Below are 23,206 nucleotides of genomic sequence, written 5' to 3'. Positions count from 1 at the left end.
TCAAGTGGAATTTAAGCCGATGTAATTGTAATTGAGAATCTCTTTCTACTTCAGTCTATAAATGCATTTAATTAGGTTCACCAGGCGCAATTTCACTTCTAGTAACTTCCCCAGTGTCCTTCCTGATTGTACTACTACGAAATGGCAACCACAACTCCCGCCTCTTCTCTACCACTAGAAGCCCTCAACCTTGCGACGAAACCCTTTGATTTCGCGCGAGCCGGTGACACATCCGTTCTAAAATCATATATCGCCGCGGGAATCCCACCAAACTTCACAAATCAAGCTGGCGACACGTTCCTAATGCTGGCTTCGTACCATGGACACGCGGATACAACGAAGATGCTCTTGGACGCTGGTGCGGGTCCGAATTCACTCAACGATCGAGGTCAGAGCTCACTGGCGGGTTCCGTGTTCAAGGGCCATGTGGATGCGGTGAAGGTGTTGGTGGAGGGAGGTGCAGATATGGAAGGCGGGAGGCCGAATGCGTGGGAGTGTGCGGAGATGTTCAAGAGAGGGGATTTGTTGGAGGTGATGCGGAATGCTCAATATGTTAGTAGTTTATGACGACTTGATGTAATGTCAGCATTTCACAAGAATAGAGAGAAGACATGGTGGGAATTCAGAAAATAGAATGCTATTCCATTTGTCCACCCCGGACTAGACTGATGGTTTTATGCGCCAGTAACCGTGCTAACTGTTCAAAGACACGCCGTGATTATCGAAAGAAACCCGCCACCGTCGCCTACGGCTCGTTGATCACGTCCAGGAACAGCTCGCTTGTCTTCGGCGCCTTCTCGCCCGTCACCTTCTGCTGGCCAACCTTGTCCTTCGAGTACTGTGCCGCGTACGGGTTGAGACGGAGGAGCACCTGCCTGTTACGGAGCGGGTTCTTCTTCTGCACCTGGGTGCGCTTGGTGATGGCACCGCCCTTGACCGGACGGAGCACGGCCTGGATTTCGGAGGAGTTGATGATCTTGCCGATGTCGGGCTGCGCGACGAGGGCGGAGGGGAGGAGGAAGTCCTTCTTCAACGCGGAGGCTTCGGTAGTGGAGCCGTAGATCTGGTCGAGCGCGGCGAAGGCGGACGAGGTCCAGATGATGAAGCGGCCGAGGTGACCACCGGGGGCGAGCTGGAGGAGGTTGAGGTCGTAGACGGAGGAGGTCTCGACACCGGGGATGTTGCGGAACGCCTTGATGAGCTCCTTGCCGTCCGTCTCCGGGGAGTAGACGACGAGAGGGCCGCGTCGCTGCCTGTAGCGGCGACCTCGCAGCTTACCCTTACCGGCACGCAGCTTCTTGGAGGCCTTGACCTTCTCCAACTCCTGGCCGGCACCGACCGCCTTCAAGAAGGAGATGGCGGCTTGGGTCTTGGTGATGGCAGCACCCTCGAAAGCGCTGGAGGCAACGACGAGGGGAACTTCGGCGACAGTTGAGACGCGGTGGCCACGGGCCATAAGGAGAGCGGCGTTCGATGAGGCAGCGAGGGCGGAGGCGGTAGCGAATCGCTTCTGGCCTAGGTTGATCTTCTGGTGCCACTTCCTCCACACCTTGGTCGGGGCGAACATGCGGCCGGAGCGGCACATGTTTCCGAAGGCAGCCTGACCAGCACGGTGCGTACCACCACCGGAGACACGAGGGATACGGGCGACGGCACGACCTGCGAGAAAATCATCGTCAACGCTGAAATTAAAGGTTTGGCTGTTGAAGAATCGTACCAGTTCCCCAGGACTCAGCAGAGGTCTGGTGACCAGCCTTCTCGCTCACAGCATACGGCTGTCGCTTGTTCTTGGCCATGCCAGTGTGCACCGCCCTGTGGTATATTATCAGCCATTGTGTCCTCCAACCTTCCATTGCGCATCTTCAAGCTTACTGGACGATATCCGGGCGGATTTGGCACTTGAAGACGTCGGGAAGCGGGTGCGAGGCATTGCTCGGCTTGCCCTCAGGCGAAATGATCGTGACGGTCGGTCGGGAAGTCATTGTGCCGGTGATGGTGCAAATGACGAGTATGTGGACGTCGAATTCCTGTGGGTTAGTCGAGATATCTCGAGAGTTGAAGCTTTGCAGGGAAATTCGTGTGATGTGGTGGGCTTAGCGAAATATTCGGTCACGTGAGTAGGTCCAATCCCTGCACATCAACATTCGTGAATTTCTTCCTCACAACTGATACCACAACCAACTCCACTAGAATTCAAGCACGCTGCACGAGGGATGAGAAAATTGTCAAGGTAAAAATGGCTTTTCGGTAAAATTTGCTGTATGGGCTGGCTGGAAATAGTGCCTCATATCCAAGACACTGTTTCACGATAATGCGAATTCGTCAGTTAAAATTGAACGGTTTATACATGTACGAGCAGCTCTCACGCCCGAATGACCTTCACCATCCGCGGACTGCGATTGCACCTGATGTTGGTTCGGCTTCTGATATCAATACAAGGCTCAAATAGGCCACTCGGAATTCCCAGTATCGGTTTGCCCTCCAGTAAGAGAAATATGCCTCTCCTGATTGCGCCGATTTGCATGCACCCAAGGAACTCTCGCAATAGCCGATCTATTCATCATCGTCATCAATACGAGGCTTCTTTGAACTCCTTTCCTCCTCTCTATCGTCCAACCCATAACGTTTCTTGCCCTCGCCGGCTGTCCCTTTTCGGACGTCTTCAATCATTTGACCGATATTAAACGGATCGTCATCTTTCTCGAACTGGACCGGACCCTCACGTTTCTGTAGTTCATTAGTCAATCGTCTTCATGCGAAAGACTGTAGAAGGGGTGCACTTACGTCTTGTGAATCCGCACCCTTGAACCCTTCCTTGGCCCTCCCAAGAACCTCAAATCGACTCGTTTTAGTGATCTTGTCCATCGTCTCTCCGTCATCCTCCCCGTCATCATCGCCCACGGTCGGTCGATATATCGACCTCACGGCTTCTTGGGCCGCGAACAACGGCTTGTCGTACGCTTGATCTTCGTTGAAACCAGCCGAAAATCCACTCTGCTGGTTAAACAGCCTGGAGTCGTACATCGCCTCTCCTGACGCCGTCGGCTTCGCCAACCCCAACGCGACTCGCTCGGAAATATCTCGTCCTTGTTCCCGTGCCAGCATCTGTAGTCTTCTTTCGGTCCCCATGCGCGACTGCCGAAGTTCTCGCTGATTTTCCCGCCGTTTCTCCCGCCGTGCATCCTCGCGCTCTCTCGCCTCTCCTTCGCTCTCACTCTCGGACGCCGACCGCTCGTCGTAGCTGTCGACGCTGCGGCTTCGACTCCGTCGACGACTCTCGTCGGACCCACGCCGCCGGCCCTGCCGCTTCGCCCCGGCTTCCGCGCGCTCATCCCTGGCGCGCTGTGCCAGCCCTCGGAGATGCTCTTCCTTCGCAAGTTTCTCCTTCTCGGCCAGCTTTTGCTGCATCTGTGCCCGTTGTTTCACCTCCTCACGAGCATGGCGATCGGCGGTATACAGCGCTTCTGCAAACTGACTGAATTTGTCGTTGATCGTAACGTCCTGCAGGCCCCGCCCGTCGGCTGCTAATCGCTTGTCGAGAGGCACGGTGTAACCCTTCGGATTCTTCCAGTTGGAAATCGGTGGCGGAATTTTCCAGGCTTCTTGATCGGCGGCGGTGAGTTTTCGAGGAGGGGAATGAAGGATGGGTGGCGGTGGTGAAGGTGGTCCTCGAGGGATCTTTTTATGCTTGAACTTTGGAGGGTCCATAGGATCCTGCTGTCGTTCCACGATCTTGACGATTCGGTCTTGTTTTTGTGAAGTGTCGCCCATCTGATTTGCCGGCGTATATCGCACGAAACTAGGCGCTACTCGACTTGTCCCCTTCACATTCTTAGGCTTTTGCGCCGCCACTGCACCGGACACCAGCTTCGCGAGCGCCGTAGCCGTCTTTTCTTTTGTGGCCGCGACCTCCTCCTCCGATGGTCTCTCCAATGAAATTTCTCCCACATCTGCCCTCTGTCGTAGCGGGATCAGGTCCTTGAAGCTTGCTTGAACGATTCGATTCTCGGCATGCCCTCGTGTCGCGATGGCGTCGTACTTCATCTTGCCTTCGCTGTCGACTTGAAGCGCCAGGGCATTGGATGATCCAGTATTCTTTCTACCCATATCGAGGGGATATTGGGCGACCGCGACTTCAGGAAAGGCGCCGCCATCGCCGAAATCTTCGGCGGATCGTGGTCGCCACCCGATCCGTTGACCATACGATGGTGGTCCATGTCTCTGCACGTAAATAGTTAGATCCAACGCGCCCATGTATCTAGGACAATACCGTTTCGGTTTACCTTTAACGTGACTTGTTTGGATTCGATAGAATCGGCGCCGACAACACGAGGTCCTCGCGTCTTCGTGTGTGTCGGCAACTCCTCGTCCTCACCCGAATATTTCGGCTTCGGCAGCGCCTTGGCCAGTGAGGCCGCTATTGAGGTCATGATTGCATGTGAAAAGAAAATGGAGGGGTGTTGTGCAGGTCTGGACAAGAACTGGAATAATAAGTTTGGGAATGAGATATCGCCGTTGAATACCAGTCACGTGATCATGCCATCACATTGACTTCTCCACTTTTATTCCAGCACTGCTGTTACAGTCTCATGCGTGCATGCATGCGTACGAGGTCCTCAACTTCTCTAGCCCATCACGCCGTGATGTTTTCCCTTTCGCTGCCGTTTTCACATTTCAGAAGCTCAATATAGAATATCTGATCATTGATGAGATGTGAAGTACCGATGCATATCGGACGGGAAGGAATGTTCAATAGGTCCAAGAGTCCTAAGCCTGCAGGACGAATTCTGGCCGCCCTGTTACCATTCCCGTCCGCCAGTCAACATATACAGCACAGTTGAGGCAGACCTCAGAAGGGAGTCACATCGCGATACATTATGAGACCCTGAGATGTACCAGAAACCCATGGTCCAATTTTTGTTTCCTTTTTTTTCTGGGACTCATGCTGCCTGCATTAGACGACGGCTATACCAAAAGCTCCCATCTGGGGAGTCGGCTAAATTCCCCCTGAACCCCTTGCTCCCTAGCGGCTTCCAGCATCAATTCTTGTCCCCAGTGGAAGTGTCTTGATCGGCTTACAGGTATTACAATCCTTATTATGTCACTGAAGCTGTTCTCACACCAAGGTTCTCGATAAACCAAAGCCAAGTACATCATACCATTCTCTCTTATTCCCTGTCATACATTCACTTCGAAATCACCCCTGTATACGATCCATCGTCTGTATCATCAAATCTAAACCCTATACATTGCGGCGGATGCCCAATCTGCTTCTCCGGGATCTTAAACAGCCGGACCTCATCTGCTCGTCTTTTCACCAGTCCGGGCAGAACATCTCCGCCAGCATAGACCCAACGAGGAAGTTCCTCGGAGGCAACCTTTACTGGCTCCTCTCCAGCATTCAGTCTGTCCACGAGTGTGGAATTCTGCATCTGCCCACATCCCATGTTTAAAGTGAAGCTAACAAGCGCACCGTATTGGTTCTTGTTCAATATGACTGTGTCATTGAGCATTGTGGACAGGCATTGTTTGTATGTCTAACACTTGTCAGTTCCTTACATCGAGCGAAATTGAAGCCGAACGCACCACCAGATCATCTCTTAGCAGCTTGTCTGCACTGTCAGCTGTCAACGGGAACTTATATTCGACTTCTCCGCAGTTTTCTATTTCGCAAAGATGCCCATATCTGTATGTGTCAGTCTCGCTTGATTTTGAGTTTCGAGTTTCGAAAGCATTCCCCTACCCGACTGTAGGTAGACCAATGGGATCCGGCGCTGGAGCACAAACGAGCCCTTCCCATCTCTTGATGAGGGTCAGTCCCGCGGTATTGATCCCTTCGTACTGGCACCGTTTGCCTCTAGTGCCTGGAAACGTCGTGCAGCATTGTTCGTCAGCTGCTCCTGAGCAAATTCCAGGAGTCGATATCCCTCGACATGTGGTGTCACTTTCGCATGTTCCTCCAATATCGGTACAGGGATCCGTGGTGCAGCGTACTGTGCTGTTCGATGGAGTGCAGCATTGGATCCTGGGACAGGTGAGCAACTATTTCAGGAGGCCGATTTACTAGCATGCACCCTGCTGGTCCAGGACAGAAGCCTGGATTCGATGTCCCTTTACATGTCGCTATGGGTTGACAGATTCCAGGGATCGAAAGAACGGTGCAGGCTCCAAAGGTACAACACTGGTGAAGTTAATGACATGCTACCCATCCACCCTCCGCAGACATATCAGATCATGCCTGCTGGGCTAGAACACTTACTTGGAACTCTTCTCCTGCACAGTTCCCTGCTCCAGTAGCAGACCCTCCACTACTGGTGCAATTGGCTGCAGGAAGACATTCGCCGTTCTGGTTTGACTCTGAAATGCAGGTTTGGGCCCATGCAGAGTTCGAAATCAGTAGAGCCAAAAATAAAGTATAAAACTGCATTGCGTCGGTGGCGCAAATCTTCCGAAGCTCTTTTGGGGATGCTTTCATTCAGAACAATATCGAACACAATACTTGCGACATGCAACTGTCAATATTTCCAAACTCGAGTATTCTTCCGGGCGTCCTCGACCATTATATGTCCATCGATCATCCCCGTATCCAATGTCCGCAGTCCCGATGCTATTGAGGATTGCCAGTGCCGATTTCCCATTTAAAGGCAGTTTCCAAGCGTCGTGGAACATCATCTCGTATTCGACACCGAATACCGCCGTACGGAGTAGGTTCGGAGAGGTGGCAGCCTCGCGCTTATGAAACAACAGGGATCCAAATGAGGACCCCTTGCAATACCGAAATAATTATTTAAATCAAGTACACCTTTGGATGGTCGATAGTCCGTCGTAGAGAAGCAAGAGGCAAAATTTGCGTGCATTGCACATCACGTTTTAGCAAACGGGCAGTTTAGGATCTAATCGCTTGTCATCTATTCGAAGAGCTAGCCCCTGAACAGCGGTCATTGTGCTATCATCACTTCATGTTCTCTCTTGTCCACCGACCCAGAGCATCCAAGAAACCGGGGGCAAAATGCGCGATGACGGTACTCGAATCTATATCGTCCTGTTCCTGTTTCCCCCGTCTATCCGTTCTCCGGCCATTTTCCTTTCCAACTTTCCCCTCAGGTCCTTTACGCAACGGTCCCTTCGGTTCAAGGGGTGTAAGTAATGTTGCATCCAAAAGCTCCTTCCATCGAGCCAGATACATCCCAGGGCCGACGTCTTCTCCGAACTCGGTGCCATCAAGCGCTTCCTGCATTCGCTTCCTCGTTGCATCTTGTAACCTTTGGATATACGCCGCATGGTCGTCCAAGTCCTTCCGTACTTGATCTTTCTCTTTATCTTGCAGCTTGTTGAACATGCCTTGGAGCTCCTTCTTGATATTGACATTCAGCGTTGATGAAGGCTTGAATTGAGCAGCGCTGGACTTGACATAGTCTCGATACCATGACGCGACCTCCGGCCCATTGTGGGCAACCTGATGGAGAAACTTATGCAGGGAGTTTTGATGCTTCCTGAGTAACCCTATAAAATCCTTGACGGATGGCGCGGGTTTGGTTATTGGCGGCTCTGGGGGTGGCTTCGCTTTTGTTATATCTTCTGACGCAGGCCCTGGGGATGCAGTTCGTGCTTTAGGAGCATTTTTCACCACCCGTGCTGGTGATGCCGTACGTGAGGGAGCCTGTGAAGATGGCCGACTGGTTGCTGTGCTCTTGATAGGTCCTTCTTTCTCGTGGAGCTGCGCAAGCTTAATGAAGTCTGTGAGAAAGGCTTCAAGGTTGGACAAGGTACCACTTAAGTCAACTGCGTTGTGGACAGCTCGAATGATAGGATCATACGCCGAAACGACGTCTTTAACGGTCGGGGTAAGGATATCTGGCGACCTGGTGCAGAATATTCGAGAGATTTGCGTCCTATCGCGCATACTCATCTGCAGATCTAGATACTCCAGTGAACGATCATGATGCTCAGGAGTCATGTCCTCAACATCGGCCTCAGTCGCTTCGGATATAATTGTGGCGATAATTGATTGAGGGGTGTTTTCTGCGGTCGAGTTAGGGGTGCCTCCCGAGGATTATTAGGATCTGTTCGGCGTATACTCACGGCTTATCTGCCGACGTTTCTCACGCTCCTCTCGTGGAACCTCAATGTGCTCTTTGATGTGGCTTAGATGTACTTTCCCCTGCCCATCTGCGGTCCTTTCGGCTTTCGCAGCTTGCTTCTGCAGCTCAGCCAGGTCCCAACTGATGACTGTGGATACAATCCTGTTGCACTCAACATTTGTACCGTCGAATTTGAGGAGATACTGACTGTTGCATCAAATTCATCCCTTCATCTGCGCCTTTGCTCCATCCCATCCAATTAGTGATGCTACCGAGTGACATCTTCGTGAGAACCAATTTCACCATGGCGCCTATCATAGTGGCCGCATTTCCAATTCTCAATGTTTGTCGGACGACAGTGTAGGGGATCAGGCGATGGACCCATGAGAGGATTTTCATGATGAATTGCCCATCTGGAGACAGTACAGTAATGTAGTGGAGAAATGAGGCCAGGCTAGCACTGCGTTAGTGATTGATTTCGTAACTAAAGGCACAGCTATAACATACTTCACAAGGAGAAACTCGTGGGCAGTCTGAACTAATGGCGAGTGATCTTCCACCTTATCACTATGTGCGACAACTTCAAACAATTGGTCTATCATATCACCATGCACAATTTGATGCAGAAAGGTGTGAAAGGCATCGAAAAGGTCATCTGCCTTTGTGGCATCATAGTCCTTGTCATCCTTTAAGGATTTTTCCTTAGGAAGCCCATGCAGGACCCCCTTCGCGGGGTATTCTAGAAGTGTTGCAATCGCTGTCGAAAGCGTCCTTCTAGCCCCAATCGAACCCTTATCGTAACTCTCAGAGAGTTCCGCATCTCCAAGCTCTTCAATCAGGTTGTGTATTCTGTCCTTCCAGAACTCTTCCGAAACGTCCCGTAGTCCAGGCAGTGTCAGCAGAAACCGCGAGACGAGGGTTTGGAGTATCGGAGAGGAGGGTATGACATCGTCATCAATATGAAATGGCGGACCATAGTTCTTGATTGCGCCAGAGTATTTGAAGCGCTCGATTTCCGCATACGACTCATTGTGGACGAGGATGTCGAGCAGAGCGTCCAGTTCGGAGGGAGTCAGCTCGTTGTCTGACATGGTAGAATGGCCACTAGACACAAGTTCATGACTTTATACAGGTTCAACCTTGGTGAGGCAGTCTATATAACCCGGACAAGGCGGATATGACTGGTGTGGGAATGAAAGGTCTTGAGGGATTAACAGCATGAATCTAATGCGTCAAGAAGTTCCATCGATGTCAGCCAAATACAATGACGACACAAGACAACACCGCCACAGAGATTGCCTAGCCGGGGGCGGTGCAGGTGAGTGGCGCCACATCAGGGACAACACTAATTTATAATTACCTGCAGGCCGTGCACAGAGCACTAAGCCAGCTAGCAACAGGGAGACAGAACGCCAGGCTAAGTTGAGGTTTCGCGATATCGATTCATTCTTCCACATTCACATTCACTTTAACATCGTAACAGTTCGTTGTGCGCTGTCTGTAGAAATAAGCACGGCCTTCACAATCCACAAACCAAAGCTTCCAGGTGTGCAACGTGCCAAAGTCTGTCCTTGTCCCTCTAAACTTACCTACCGCTTCCTACCCTACACACCTTTCTTACTCTACGCCGTTCCCTAAGTGTGACCGCTAAAATTCTATGTGGATGGGATTCAGTGCCTGGTCCTCTAACAGGGTATCGCCTCCTGGGCTTCAATTTATGAGAGGTTAGTAGCTCTCGAATAATTGGTTTTTCAAGCGCTTAGAGCAGTGCCAGACAGATTATTCCTACATAGAGATAAAATGGGCTTGGCCGCTTGAATTAAAATTGCAGAAAGTTTGATTCCAGCTATTAAGTTCATTCTATGTTAATCATTGGCTCTGAGCTTCTCAGTAACATTTTCTGAAGCGCCGATAGTCCAAGTCATGAACAATCAAATGGGTGCAAAACAATTCTTTCTCTTCTGTTTGGATCTGTGTCGATTATTTAACTCCCTTCTCGTTAGATATAAAGGGGCTTTGCCGCTAGCGATTGAATATCAATTTTCAACCGAAACCATTGTCGTCATTATTATTATCTTCTCATCGACTCTAAGGCAGAATCTGCCACAGAGCACTGATATCATGGCAAAATCATACTAATACATGTAGCCTCTTTGTCTGGCCGCTCCCGAAACAGGAATACCAAACCGACCAGTCCACCAGTCGATATCTATCGGCGTACCTTAACGAACTCCTGTTGTTATAGCACCCTGACCTCTCATCCAAAAATGCCGTTTACATCGCCTTAAAGGTCAGATTCTCACAATTGAGCCCCAATCGCCGCAAACGCCTTAGTCGCTGAATCCAAGAAATAAACATCCGTCATAAACTACTCAACCCCTGTGTCTACTAAAAGGCTTCGACATGGCTGAAAACGTTGAGGCCATACTTTTTCTGGTCTTTGCTGTGGCATTGCTATCCTTCCTTCGAAGCTCTGGGCCCTGAATTTGTTCGACCAGAGTTTTATATTTTTTCCATTGTGGAGGAAGGTGATCTTTGTCGACATGCGCCCCGTGTAGGAGTAGGAGCTTGACAATGTCATCTTTACTGGATTCGACCGCAAGATACAAGGGGGACCCGTTCCCAGCATCTTTTAGGTTGATGTCTGCACCGTTTTCGACGAGGAGTTCGGCGCATCGGCGAGCACCAGTCTCGGAGGCATAGTGTAGCGCCGTCTTCCCCCCTCGACACATAGAGTTGACGTCTGCAGGCTCTTTGGCTGAAAGGAGTAACCTTATCATCTCCGAAGAATCTCGTTGGATCGCGAAGTGGAGGGGAGGCCACTGAGAACCGCTGGTTGCCCGTGTATTTGGATTTGCTTTGTAGTCAAGGAGGATTTGAACGACCAAACCGTTGTTTTGCTGCACTGCGCGCATCAAAGGTGTGAGGCCTTGTCGATCCCGGGCCTCGATATCAGCCTGATTCTCAAGAAGAACTCTTGTCATCAGCGTTTTATTGCGGAAGGCAGCTCGGTGAAGCGCAGTCTGTCCTTTTCTGCTGTCCGTTTCATCAATGCGGACGCCACGTTCAAGGAGCATCTTGACGATATTTTCCGACCCTGACTCGGACGCATAGAGTATCGGAGGAATGCCAGCCTTATCTCTACAGTTGACATCCGCACCACGGTCAAGGCACTCTCGAACCAGAGTAAGATCGCCGCTGCGAATGGCTCGAATGAGCGGTGGTCGCCCTGCTGTGTCAGGGGCGTTGATATTGACAATCTCGGCGATGTTGAACGACGATCCAGAGCTCTCCCGCCTCGATATCTGGTCGGATGATACATCGCTTCCGATTTCAGGCGACAGCATTGAGGGTTGGGGTAACAACCGTTTATAGTCCTCCGCGGTGTCAAGGTCCTTGAGCTCCTGGTAAACCCGGATGCACAGCTCGACTGACTGTACAAACTCTGGGCAGCTGTGGTCGTTAAGTAAATGATGCCGAGCATTAAATGCGAATTTGGCATTCTCCTCCGCCATCATTAGCGCAGAACGATTTGTGGAGTGAAGATATGCCTCCAGATGAGCGTCTGCCAACAGGTAGTAGCATCTGGATTCATTTAGCTCTGCGCTTCGCTTTTCCTCTTCGGCGAGCGCGTCCTTCGCACTTGCGCTTTGGTTTAGAAGGACTCTGAGAATATTCTCAGCGGAGTCAAAGTTCTTCATCCTTATCAAAAGATATGCCTTCAGTTCCAGCAATTCGCGTCTGTTGTCGAACTTGATTCCCCATGATATCTCTCGCTCTTCGAGATGTCTCATCAACTTATTTAGCTTCTCCAGTGCGATGCCTGGATTGTTTTTTTTGTCGCATGTTTGGATAGCTTCTTGACAGCTCCGTATGAATGAGTCCAGCAGTGGTTGCGGTGTCTTTTGGAAAGTCGAGGGTGGTGTAGGAGCGCCCGTCGGTTTCTTCGTTTCAGTCTCAATTGGGGCCAGCATCTCCATGCCTAAGGCTGGCGGTGGACTTAAAATAAGATCTGGGACCTTCTCGCTGATATCTTCGAAGGCGTCGTCGCTTTCCTCCGATGACGCATCTTCATCGCCAAGTTCTTTGCTATCGAGATTGATGTTCCTAACTGAGTTGCCTTCGGGATCCCACACTTGCAGCAGTTGCGACGCGACATCTACGTACTCAGTGATTGTTGTCACTTCGGAATCTTTCTCAGAGGGGCTCTTAAGTTTGGAATCCCAAGCAATATTCCCAAACAGAGTGTTACTGCTTCCCTGTCCCTGAATGCCAAGTGCGTCTGTCTCCAGACGTTTTGTCACGAGTTGCCGACGGCCATAGATAAGAGCTCGGACAAGTACTTCGATTCGGTCCGTTCGATCCACGAGCTCCGCATGGTTGGACTCAGCAGCAAATCTTGGTCAACCGTCAGTACAGGCTTGGTTAAGTCAGTCAAGTGGATCGCTACTTACTGTTGTAGACACTGAGTATAAACTTGGATTGCTTGGACATGTGTGTCAATCGAGGTCTGAAGTCGAATTATTTCAGTCTCGTGAAAATCGAGATTGAACTGGATTTTGGCTTTTTGTAACGCGTTCGGATTCGGATTCGAGTGCTCAGTACCGTGAATTGTCTTGGTAAAATCCGCCAGAAGCTTGTTGGATGCATCTAAAGAACCTTTTAAGTTCTTCCATATCCGCTCTTCTTCCTCTCTTGCAACAGAACTGTTCCTTCTTTGGATTTCTCTTCGGTGGATCAAGAGCTCGACAGACTCGACCACTCGATACAACTGCTTGATTTTACGGCGCAACTCACGCAAGTGTCGATCAGCATGTCCCGCGTCTTTGATGAACATAGCGCATCTCTTCACGACATCCAGTAATGATATTGCGGAAGCAAGAACTTGGAACACTTCTAACCCCGACATGGTAGAATATGGATTGAACGCTTCTTTGTGTTTGGACTCCAACGATCAACTACAGATATCTTGATGCATCGCCCTAGGCTGAATTCACGGGCAGAACACAGGATTTGATGGAAGCATGAAAACGGTAAGTTTGTAATTCGATAGGGATTGGGGACTAAGCCTTTTTGTCGCCAGCACAAACGTCTCAGGGCCACATAACTCCGAACTCAGCATCTCACAGGTCGAAAGATGGCCGCTCCAGGATCAGGGAGGTCGTCACACTGCAACTGCTGCGCTTATTTTGGGGAGGCAGTGCTGAGCTGCTGGTCAACTCATCCCCGCACTATTGTATCGTCCAGGCTCCAGGCTCCGTCACATCACGGCCCGACGGCCGGGATGGAGGGCGCCACAATAATTTGGCGAAATTCAAAGGCAACCCGGCAGGCAGACTTCGCCTCGTCACTCCTCGCTGTCTTCAGGGATCAGACCAGGGCCTACGCTTGAGCAGGATCGAGCAGGGTTGAGCAGGGGGGGAAACGATAGGTACAGTACGGAGAATCTCTTGAGTCTTGTCAAATCATCGTGGCGAAGTTCTATCAGCCGAATCATCCTTCGAAAACGATCGTTCGGAGGATTTCGTGCTGCCGTCACTCAACAGCCAACAGTGTTCGACTCTCGGAGAGATCTGTGTCGGGTGGTATTCGTTGGTTGAGGCACTCTTGGAAGTTGGATGGATTATCTCTCCACCTTACAAAGCGACGCCGTCTCCCGGTTCGTGCCGCCGCATCATGACCCGGGTGCTAGAGTCCCACGATCGGCACTCTACAGAAACAACGCGCGGTTGAGAGCACAGCATGAAGTAAGTAGATTGAAACTCGCCAGTCGGGTTGTGAGACGCCGCTTTTGCGGAGACAACGCGGGTGCGACCAAGGCTTGTCAATCAAAATTGTCCGCAGCTACGTACCCGCTCTATTCAACAACGGTAACATGTTATGAATTAGGATGCATTGGAATTCCACGTTTCGTTCCTCTCGGCGCCTAGCACCAAGCAACCCTCTGCACGGTATGTTCGACCGGGCTTTGATCCAACTGTAACGAGCAAAACAGGTCTCCCGCGTGATCCTCATTCCAATACGAAATTTCCGCGCCCCGCTATATTGTTTTAGTAACAACAGGTACCATACTATGCTGAGACGAAATGGTGGTTTAGTGTTGTATTTAATCTGCGCCAGAGTTAGGTTCCTTTTCGCCAACGAATTTGAACCTCTTTCTCCTTCAATCAAGTTTCATTCAGCCCTCCTATTGGTCGATGAACTGCCTCATATTCTCCAACCATGGCATCCTTCTGTCTAAATACGGCACTGCCATTCAGCCTACACTCATAGCCCAACATCATGATAGGATGGAATATTCCAGGTACATCACGAATGCACTTTTCCGCTTCAACAAGTTTATCCATCACCAACGCTACCTCCAACCAATGCCATCTAATAGAATATCATATCCTGGTCTAAAGTATATTATTTACTTCCCCTCTCCATCATGGATGCCCCGAGCGTACACATGGAATTAACCCATTTCTGGACACTATCAGCTATACTCTTTATCCTAACTTTCTTATACGTTAAGCGGTTTGGGAAGAGCTCTCCTGCACCTGGAGTTCAGAAAAGCATTCCCTTGTTCGTAAAGAAGAGTTCCGTGCTAAGTTGCGAACTCAGAACGATATACCATCCGTTGACTCAAACACGGCCCAATATGTACCCCTTTTAACTAATCATTCTGGATACTCACTAGGGTCACATTGTGAGTTTCGCACCAGTATGGTGGTACTTACGATTTGGGGGCAGCAGCTGGGGAGCTTGGGTCCAGACTGTCTAATTATTTCGAAGAGCCAAAGAGCCAGAGTGGTTTCGCAATCCTAGGCTCAGCTTTATTACCTCTTCAGTCAAGTAGGCAGCGTTCCGCATTCAAGTGGCCGGGGGCGGACGTCCAGCGCATCATGCCTCTGATCTCCTTGTATAACCACATCTCTCCCGCAGGATCTAAGCATAGGTATCGGACCTAAGTATCAGAGTATATAGTTCTGTATATATTATATATTATTAATCATTTAGTAAACCATTTGTGACCCAATTCCGAGCCTCAGTTTCCACCGCCAAATTCCTGCTTCGGAGCTAGGGTTAGACATTTATGGCACAAATATGCGAGGCGCTTTCAATGCAAGGCTCCAATGGTCCACGGCAGAACGGGGCCAACTGAGTCGTCTTTGAAGTGTGGTGCACCTCTACTTAAGTTTGAAGTTCTCAATTTTTGCACATTTCTGGAGTTCCATGTTTAGGTTCACGGAGTCAACTATATTATTAACCCACCTGGGTCGTTTTGTGCATGAATATCTCCTTTGACATCCACCAGAGACATGCATCAGTAGCACAGGGCAGAGGTGCTAGCAATCCAGATTACAGCTCCCTGAGAACTTTCCTCAGGTATGGTTAATCCCGACCACGTGGCCCAGTCGCACCAGAAGCAGCAGCTACCGGCGAGAAGAGCAATGATCGTCTCATACGAGGGCGGAGATCCAGGGGGGAGCGCAACAGCCAACAAGGCTGACCCAACTCGACATGGCGATCATGCAATTACCTAAATACAGCCATGCATGGGGGAGTTTTGGTTGATTGCCCTTCTTCCTGGGGTCTCAATATTTCGGAAACCTTGCCGTGCACAGCCTTCCGTTCGTTGACCGGAGCCTCGATGAACACAAACCGCCCTGTTGACCTTACCTAGAAGCAAATCCTTGGTCTACTGTATCTCGGCCATGCAGGCGAACCCATGGCCGGGGATTTACACAAGAACCAAACATAAAAGACACAGTGGATAATGGAAAGTTGACTTTTGAAAGTGACAGGCCTTAAGACCCTTGATATCCGATATAATTAATCAGAATTCCATCTTACTAGCATTGTTGCAATTGTTTGTTCCTTCCCAGAGCATACTATCCATACAAGAGGTGCCTATCCTGTGTTTGTTGTGTTTGCGTCTGGGTCCAGCCATTTGGGACCCCTGACGTGTACGATGGATCCGGATACCAGTAGCACCATGAGGCAGGTATGTGTAGACTTCGCTATTACTTCACACTGTCTACAACAGCACGCCTCGCTATCTGCATGTTTTACTGACAATTTAGGGGAATGAGAAATCGGCTACACCAGCCACTATCAACTTTGAGCAAGCGACGTGAGTCCCAAACTATTGCACTCCCCACAATGTCACTGTACTGACCGCATTCTCAGTATCGACAATCCTTTGAAGCAGTATAGCCCCGAAGTCATTCAGCAAAATGCAATTCAGTTTGCAAAGCACTTCGGGTTTCCTGGACTCGAAGGACTTTTCGTCAAAGCAGCATTCTGTGCCCGCGATCCACGCCTGGCTCCCACAGTGAGCGGTTTGACGACTGAAGAAAAGGATGCGCTCAATGCGGAAATCCAGGGTTCTGTACGGTTCTGGAACCAGCCGAAGCAGTTGAAGGTAAATCCTCAAGTCATTCCCTTCATTCCTGTTTCGTTCAGAAAGACTGATATTGTCCTCATTCTAGATTGCAGTCTTAACTTGCTGTCTTGGAGCCATTCTTCAGTGAGTTGTACTCTTTCAGCTCGCATCACCCTGCTAGATATTTTTCCGGCAATTATGTCTGGGCTTGAGCTTGTGCTTTGCCATAAATGCTGACCTTTCAGGGGCTGGAACCAGACAGGAGCTGCTGGTAAGGGACCATTCCAACCCCACCTCCTCTCGCTTTCTACACCCTGCCCGCTACACCACCCATACTGCTGCACTCAAATCAAAATTGTACTGACTCGTCGGACAGGGGCCAATTTGTCATGGCCTGAGGAGTTAGGATTACATATTATGCCGGGGCATGAAGATTACAACATCTCGGACGTCTTCTATTTCTCCGGCGTGAATGCAATCAGCTATTTCGTTGCTGCCCTTTTCGGATCATGGATATCAGATCCTGTGCAAGAAATCCTCTTGGGCCGCCGTGCTGCCATTTTCTTTGCTGGGCTATGCATCTTCGCTGCATCAATCGCCAGTGCGTTTGTAAAGAGTGTCGGCGGTCTCATGGCGGCCCGAGTTGTATTAGGGGTAAATGTCTTCTCGGAGTCGAATTCTAGACAAGACTACTGACACAGAGCTCAATTCAGATCGGAATGGGGTGTAAGGCGAGCGTCATACCGATCTATAGCGCAGAGGCAAGATCTTTCCTTAATTTGGACTTATCTGCAACATCTCGCTGACCTGGGCTAAACAGATTGCCCCTGCACAAATCAGAGGGACTCTGGGAGTCAACTGGCAAATTATGGTAAGCGATTTCAAGGGAATAGAGGTTCATCGTGTCTGACATGCACAAGGATGCCCTAGGTATTGCGTTGTAAGTCAAACCGCTTGCACAATGCAAGGACATACACTGAATTTTCACATAGGGGTTATGCTGCAAATCTTATAGTCGCGGATATTGGCCGTGTGGCATGGCGTGTGCAATTTGCCACTGCGGTATTGCCTACTCTATTTCTCCTAGTCTTAGTATTCTGTGCTCCTGGTAAGTGTAATTCCTGACTGGGTCGCTTTGTCACTGACCACTGTTTTAGAATCGCCGAGATACCTTGTTAAGAAGAAGCAATACAACAAGGCCTATCGAAGCCTCCTAGCTTTGCGGGAGTCTCCAATTATTGCTGCCCGAGATTTGTTCTATATACACGTCCAACTTCTTGCTGAGACGAGACTATTCTCCTCACGGCGGGACATTGGGTTCAACGTTGTCCGAAATGATACCGATAGCGATCTGGAGACGAATAGCATTCAGACCAACTTGGAGGGATTTGGCGAGGCTGAAACTTACCAGGACGAGATTGATAAGATCTCGTATTGGGACCGTGTGTTGCAACTGTGGAAGGTGAAGAGAGTAAGGAGAAGTGCCCTCGCCTCCTTTGCTGTGATGAGTATGATGTTCCTCACACGAAACAAGTTTAGACCCTAACAAGTATCAGTCTCTCAACAGCTCTGCGGTATCAATGTTCTGGGTAAGCCAACTATCCTTTTCCCCAACTATCCTTTTCCTCAACTATCCTTTTCCCCAACTATCCTTTTCCCCAACTATCCTTTTCCCCAACTATCCTTTTCCCCAACTATCCTTTTCCCCAACTTTACTGACTCAGTTCTGTAGCCTTCTACGGGTCCACGTTCTTCGAGAGCGTCAATGAGAGCCGTTATCAAGCATTGTGGTTCAGCCTTGGCTTTGGTTTGGCTAATTTCATGTAAGATATTCCCTCCCTCTTGACGCCGGGCCAGCTGCTGACATAGTACAGTTTCGCCTTACCAGCGTACTCCCTTGTCGAGTCCTGGGGTCGGAGACCACTCTTGCTCATTTCGATTCCGGGCATGATGATCAGTCTGATTGCGTGCGGAAGCTGTTTTTATATAAATGGAGACAGTGCTCGTATTGGCGCCGTGTCATTTTTCATCTTCGTATGCATCCTTATTCCCTTCTTCTCCCAATCTATACCCCATCCATCCCCTCTTATCCCTTATCATTCTTAGCAACGTATCCCCTGTGGATTCTTTTCACTAACTCTAGCATCCTACTCAGGTCTTCACGTTCTTCTACTCTCCTGGAGGTATGTGCCATATGAGTAAACTGATGAAAATAGCACCTGACATACTGTCCAGTCGGACCCATTCCCTTCGCAACTACGTCGGAGATTTTTATGAGCGTGAATCGCGAGATCGGCATGTCCTTTGGAGTTTTTATAAATCTTTTCTTCGCTGGTAAGCAAACTCCTTTTTCACGATAATCAAATCGAATGCAGGCCATGGAGAGACTATATTCACTCGCCTACTCTGCGATGTATCCAACCCTTAGCATACGATACTAATCGTTTCCCGTTTCAGGTATTCTTACCATCCTCGTACCACCTTTGACTCGCATTATAGGCGGTGCTGGCACAGGGATAGAATACTCAAGAGTGCAAGGCCGCATCCTCTATGTCTTTGCTGGCCTCAACATCATCGCGTTCCTACTTTGCTATTTCCTTGTTCCAGAAACGTCTGGGGCGACCATCAGCAAGAGCGCAGCGAATATGGAATATATTTCCTTGGAAGAAATGAACTATATCTTCGATACACCAACCCGAAGGCATGTGGAATACCAGACGAGGATAGTCTTGCCTTGGGCGATCAGTCGTGCCATGCCCTGGAGGAATCCACTACCTCGACCGGAAGGATTGTATCAATGGTCACGATATGGGACAATAGAGACAGCGGAGCCATTGAACGAAGGTGGGGCCATCGGCGATGCTCTTAGTGAAAATGAATCATCCATGTTCTGAGTAGGGCTGGGCAAGGCGTATATAATAATGATTATATTTTGATCGTTGATAGTTTATATCAACTATGATCGGGATGCAGTGATGTATTGTTTGCTGTGGTGATACCGTTACATTCCCTGCTAAGCCGCCGCCGACCTGCTGCAAAGCTCGGAAATTCGACCTGCAAAACCTAACAACATTGCTCTGAGACGTCCTCAACATCAACATTATCGCCGAAGTCGCATCAGCTAATATTTGAATATCAAAAGTTCCGATTTTTGGATTTGATGGGAAGGGAAATTTGTTAAGGAAGTAGTTATTATGTCCATGGATCTTCTGGGTCTTGACGACCTCGACGACGAACCGATTCCGACTGCTCGCAAAATCCAAAAACCAACCACAAACTCGGCTTTTCATGATCTTCTTGGTCTTGAAAATGATGAAGGCGGCCAAATTGGGGGTGATCTGGTTAAAAAAAATGCGACTAAGGCCGTGCCACCATACACAAGCGGGATACCTTCGCAGATGAAAGACACCGCACCAGGAAACGACCATGATGACGGCGACACTGACGACTGGGGGGATTTCGAGGATGCGTCTCCCGCTCCTATTACGACTGATGCCAATATGGATTCAGATATTTACTTGAATTCGATGGATTCAAAGGTTTCAGAGTCTCCTCATCAGGGGAAACAGGCGCGGCAAGAGCAGGGGCAAGCTACTGCACCGTCGCAGGAAAAGGCGCAGAGACCACCTCCTCGCTCAAAGCCGAGGGATCCGAATGTTCTTTTTGATGTAGAAGATGAGGTTTGGAATGACCCAGATGCCGAGTTTGGTGATTTTGAAGATGTCGCTCCAACGAGCGCTGTCCTGGAACACCGAGAAGCACGAATAGAGACGGCAACCCTTCCGAGAAAGGAGGAAACAAGAACAAAGTCGACTATTGCGCAGAGCCGAACAGCACCTCCTCTAATGGCCACCGACAGCATTGATCTACTTGGTCACTTGGGGGAAGAATCTCCAGCTCCCCCAAAGAATATGTCAAAGGCATCCGGTGGCCCATCCTTTGGCGCTACCAAGGCAAAGCCTGCCGTCAAGTTCCCTAAGCCGGAAACCAAGCCACCGCAACGAGACGAAGCCTGGGAAGACTTCGAACAACTTGCAGTTTCTCCACCACCAGTTATGAGATCCTCCCTTAGCCCTTTTCCGAAGATCATGGTTAGGGATAGTAAGCCAACAATATCAGCACCCCCGACCAACATCCCACCTCCATCGGTACTCTTATCTCTTTTTGTATCATTGCTGGGTCTCGTTGTGAAGCACCTAATTACCCCTCTCAATACTCTACCTCAGGAGGTGCGGACAAGGACTCTGTCCGAAGATATCACCTTGGATTTCATCAAGGCATACATATCTCTTATCCATGTCCTGGCAAGAATACTAGCCGGTCGTCAAGTACGATGGAATCGAGATGCTCTCCTTTCACAGGGGATGAAGATTGGCGCGGCCACTGCAGGTGGAAGAAGTGGCGGGCTAAAACTGGCCGGAGTGGATCGAGGCGAGAAAGAGAGGGAAGATAGTGCTGTTGTCGATGTCCTTGACGCATGGAAGGGTATTGTGGGGCGGCTCCGAGGGCTCGTGTCAAAGACAAAAAGCTCAAGTGCAAACGGGCAAGGTCTCGCTGCTGTGCCTAATATCAAGGAGAATATGACCGTCAAGTCGCTAAAGCAAGAGGAGGGTGGGATTCCTTCAAGCGGCCAATGTGCCCTGTGTGGTTTGAAGAGGAACGAGAGAGTCATGGGAGTGGATAACGATGTTGTTGATGCCTTTGGAGAGTGGTGGGTGGAAGACGTCAAGATGCATGCAGGTAAGAATAATATGCTAGAGACAGAGAAGAATTAGGCTGATCAACAGTTTTAGATTGTAGGACTTTCTGGGAATCTCATCGAGACCAGCTAAAACAGCGGTAATACGATCAGATCTTACGGTCGTAGACCATATCATTCTAGGAATACGAGCTATTCACAAAGACTTCTACGGGTACCTCGAGATGAACCAACCTGGAACTATTGGCACGTGGAATGATCTCACAGGGCTGGGTGCGTGTGGGTTTATACTTGATTATCAACCGCGGTCTACACTAGGTTTCGCTCCGTCTACTCTTCCTGCATCTTCACCAAGACCTTTCTTCGGCTCGGGTCCGTATCCACCACAGGAAATATTCGACGACTATTTACTTATACAGCGAGTTGCGCTCGTTCATCATGATACCTTAGTATGCGGTTGTGAAGCCTGACACATTGGACTGGAAAACGTTTGATAAAGGTGTGGAGAGCTTATTGCCCCCAATCAACTAGACTGCTTTCAAGGAGTTCACTATTCACGCCAAGGAGAAACACACCAAGAATGATGGTCAAACCACTTGCGAGCTCTCTACCAAGTACAGTATGGGTGGATTATATATCGTCCGGCGGCTCGATTTCGACGACGGTACCAGTTGGATAGCACGGCTTCAACACAAGCAACCTACCAGAGAGTTTCTTCAGCGTCTGATACACGAAATCCATGCAATCGAGGTCCTTCGAGGACGATCAAAGATTCCGGTCTCAGAGATATTTGCGTATGAGGCTAGCAACAATGTCGCCGGTGTGGCATTTATGATCATGGAATTCATTCCGGCCGACACCGCCATAGATTCATTCGGCAGTTATTTTGTACATAGAGGCAAAACGCCTCCGCAGTTCAAGGACAAATTTTATTGTGCAATGGCTGGAATTAAAGTAAGGTATCAAACTAATACGTCACAGGTTGAGCTGACTGTGCGGTTTCCAAAGATTGGAAATATCATCAAACTCCCCGATGGAACCTATTCTACAGGACCGATTCCTGGCATTGGCGACCCAATCGACACGGCTGCTGATTTTTTCCTAGTCTGGGCAGAACAAGCGAAGCTCCCCCCTTCAACGAAAACACCATTCGTGCAAGAACGCCCCCAGAACTTGTAGACGAGGTGCTATTATCCATTAAGGAGTTCCCATCACGACTTCCGAGCTCCTCCCGACAATGTTCCTTTCAAGAAGGCCCGTTCTCCGTGTTCCATACGGATCGCTACAAAAGCAACGACATTGTAGACTGCCAGTATAACATTCTGAGCGTCATTGACTGAGAAAACGCGATTACTGCTCCGTGGGAAGCGGTCGAGATCACCAAGGACCTGACTATCGTGCCGCCTGCAATTGAAGGACCGTTTTATCGAGAGACAGTGGGATCGAGAGATATTGACCGACCGAAAAATAAATATGTTGAAGTCATTCAGGAGATGGAGAATACAGGCAACTAGATTGCAAACTGTCAACGACCCTTGGGGACCGGAACACTGAGAACTTGGCTCAGGCGATATGGCTCTATCCCGATGGCAGGATTAGCCTCTACACCAAATTATTGGAAATGTTTCAACTCGAACGGGCTATCGATTGAATACAGAGCCTTCGAGGCGTTTAGCTTATTGGTCATACCAGTATCTGGGTGCTGGACTGATGCTATCAGTGACTGGGACCGAAGACTGCAAAAAGGGATGAACGATAATTATGCGGGATTCTAACATGGAATACCTTCCAGGTATCTGATCTCTGATTGAGGGCGGAGGACAATGCATTACTGCGTTAACACTAATTGCAGTTAAACGACATCGCTGTCATAATGCACTTTAAGCGGAAACGATTCTAGACCAAGACGCAATGCTTTCATCAACTACCTATAACTATACACATCTCGACGCCGCCATGCCCGAACCGAATTTTCCAATTCCGCGACGCTCCAAGAGCGGGCTCGAAACTGGGCCAGTTAGGACCCGCAGGCACGCCTCCCGATACTCCTGCTTG

At 49.6% G+C, this 23,206-nt stretch overlaps 10 protein-coding genes across 10 annotated transcripts; 5 read left to right on the top strand and 5 right to left on the bottom strand.

Annotated features, from left to right (window-relative positions):
* Positions 1 to 141: 141 nt before the first annotated feature.
* On the top strand, positions 142 to 567 carry P152DRAFT_389420 (ankyrin; the record flags this gene model as incomplete). The annotated part of the gene is made up of 1 exon (XM_033675983.1): positions 142 to 567. One exon carries the CDS (start codon positions 142 to 144, stop codon positions 565 to 567), a length of 426 nt encoding a protein of 141 aa, XP_033537688.1.
* A 112-nt stretch (positions 568 to 679) lies between these two features.
* On the bottom strand, positions 680 to 1,986 carry P152DRAFT_454306 (60S ribosomal protein L2). Its single transcript, XM_033678566.1, has one exon. It carries the CDS (start codon positions 1,583 to 1,585, stop codon positions 746 to 748), a length of 840 nt encoding a protein of 279 aa, XP_033537687.1. The 5' UTR covers positions 1,586 to 1,986; the 3' UTR covers positions 680 to 745.
* Positions 1,691 to 2,273, top strand: P152DRAFT_109530 (uncharacterized protein). The gene is made up of 2 exons (XM_033673614.1): positions 1,691 to 2,113; positions 2,191 to 2,273. The coding sequence occupies exon 1, from the start codon at positions 1,795 to 1,797 to the stop codon at positions 2,095 to 2,097; it is 303 nt and encodes a 100-aa protein (XP_033537686.1). The 5' UTR covers positions 1,691 to 1,794; the 3' UTR covers positions 2,098 to 2,113; positions 2,191 to 2,273.
* On the bottom strand, positions 2,234 to 4,466 carry P152DRAFT_427787 (uncharacterized protein). The gene is made up of 3 exons (XM_033677308.1): positions 4,284 to 4,466; positions 2,782 to 4,221; positions 2,234 to 2,727 (listed from the first exon to the last, which is right to left on the bottom strand). The coding sequence occupies exons 1-3, from the start codon at positions 4,428 to 4,430 to the stop codon at positions 2,554 to 2,556; spliced, it is 1,761 nt and encodes a 586-aa protein (XP_033537685.1). The 5' UTR covers positions 4,431 to 4,466; the 3' UTR covers positions 2,234 to 2,553.
* Positions 4,467 to 4,841: 375 nt separating this feature from the next.
* On the bottom strand, positions 4,842 to 6,166 carry P152DRAFT_491978 (lysozyme; the record flags this gene model as incomplete). Its single annotated transcript, XM_033682175.1, has 4 exons — positions 4,842 to 5,537; positions 5,587 to 5,686; positions 5,744 to 5,998; positions 6,075 to 6,166. Coding segments are annotated over 4 exons (798 nt in total), but the record flags the coding sequence as incomplete, so codon positions are not given.
* Positions 6,167 to 7,105: 939 nt separating this feature from the next.
* On the bottom strand, positions 7,106 to 9,300 carry P152DRAFT_408592 (uncharacterized protein; the record flags this gene model as incomplete). Its single annotated transcript, XM_033676927.1, has 5 exons — positions 8,589 to 9,300; positions 8,290 to 8,535; positions 8,083 to 8,243; positions 7,631 to 8,022; positions 7,106 to 7,546 (listed from the first exon to the last, which is right to left on the bottom strand). Coding segments are annotated over exons 1-5 (1,824 nt in total), but the record flags the coding sequence as incomplete, so codon positions are not given.
* Positions 9,301 to 10,837: 1,537 nt separating this feature from the next.
* Positions 10,838 to 11,338, bottom strand: P152DRAFT_373112 (ankyrin; the record flags this gene model as incomplete). Its single annotated transcript, XM_033675552.1, has 1 exon — positions 10,838 to 11,338. A coding segment is annotated over one exon (501 nt), but the record flags the coding sequence as incomplete, so codon positions are not given.
* A 4,724-nt stretch (positions 11,339 to 16,062) lies between these two features.
* P152DRAFT_478646 (uncharacterized protein) lies at positions 16,063 to 19,396 on the top strand (the record flags this gene model as incomplete). Its single annotated transcript, XM_033681670.1, has 17 exons — positions 16,063 to 16,071; positions 16,151 to 16,200; positions 16,257 to 16,491; positions 16,559 to 16,596; positions 16,698 to 16,723; positions 16,829 to 17,106; positions 17,166 to 17,213; positions 17,273 to 17,323; positions 17,373 to 17,392; positions 17,445 to 17,560; positions 17,610 to 17,960; positions 18,009 to 18,041; positions 18,185 to 18,275; positions 18,327 to 18,486; positions 18,608 to 18,635; positions 18,688 to 18,786; positions 18,910 to 19,396. 17 exons carry the CDS (start codon positions 16,063 to 16,065, stop codon positions 19,344 to 19,346), a joined length of 2,070 nt encoding a protein of 689 aa, XP_033537681.1. The 3' UTR covers positions 19,347 to 19,396.
* A 54-nt stretch (positions 19,397 to 19,450) lies between these two features.
* Positions 19,451 to 21,534, top strand: P152DRAFT_108984 (uncharacterized protein). Its single transcript, XM_033673613.1, has 2 exons — positions 19,451 to 21,192; positions 21,246 to 21,534. The coding sequence occupies exons 1-2, from the start codon at positions 19,647 to 19,649 to the stop codon at positions 21,293 to 21,295; spliced, it is 1,596 nt and encodes a 531-aa protein (XP_033537680.1). The 5' UTR covers positions 19,451 to 19,646; the 3' UTR covers positions 21,296 to 21,534.
* Positions 21,535 to 22,787, top strand: P152DRAFT_491930 (uncharacterized protein). The gene has a single exon (XM_033682174.1). It carries the CDS (start codon positions 21,773 to 21,775, stop codon positions 22,328 to 22,330), a length of 558 nt encoding a protein of 185 aa, XP_033537679.1. The 5' UTR covers positions 21,535 to 21,772; the 3' UTR covers positions 22,331 to 22,787.
* Positions 22,788 to 23,206: the final 419 nt, after the last annotated feature.

This window comes from Eremomyces bilateralis (genome assembly GCF_010015585.1).
Source record: "Eremomyces bilateralis CBS 781.70 unplaced genomic scaffold P152scaffold_2, whole genome shotgun sequence".
NCBI classification, from domain to species: domain Eukaryota; kingdom Fungi; phylum Ascomycota; class Dothideomycetes; order Eremomycetales; family Eremomycetaceae; genus Eremomyces; species Eremomyces bilateralis.
The sequence above is the reverse complement of the archived record's forward strand: the minus strand, read 5'-3'. Positions and strand labels throughout refer to the sequence as shown.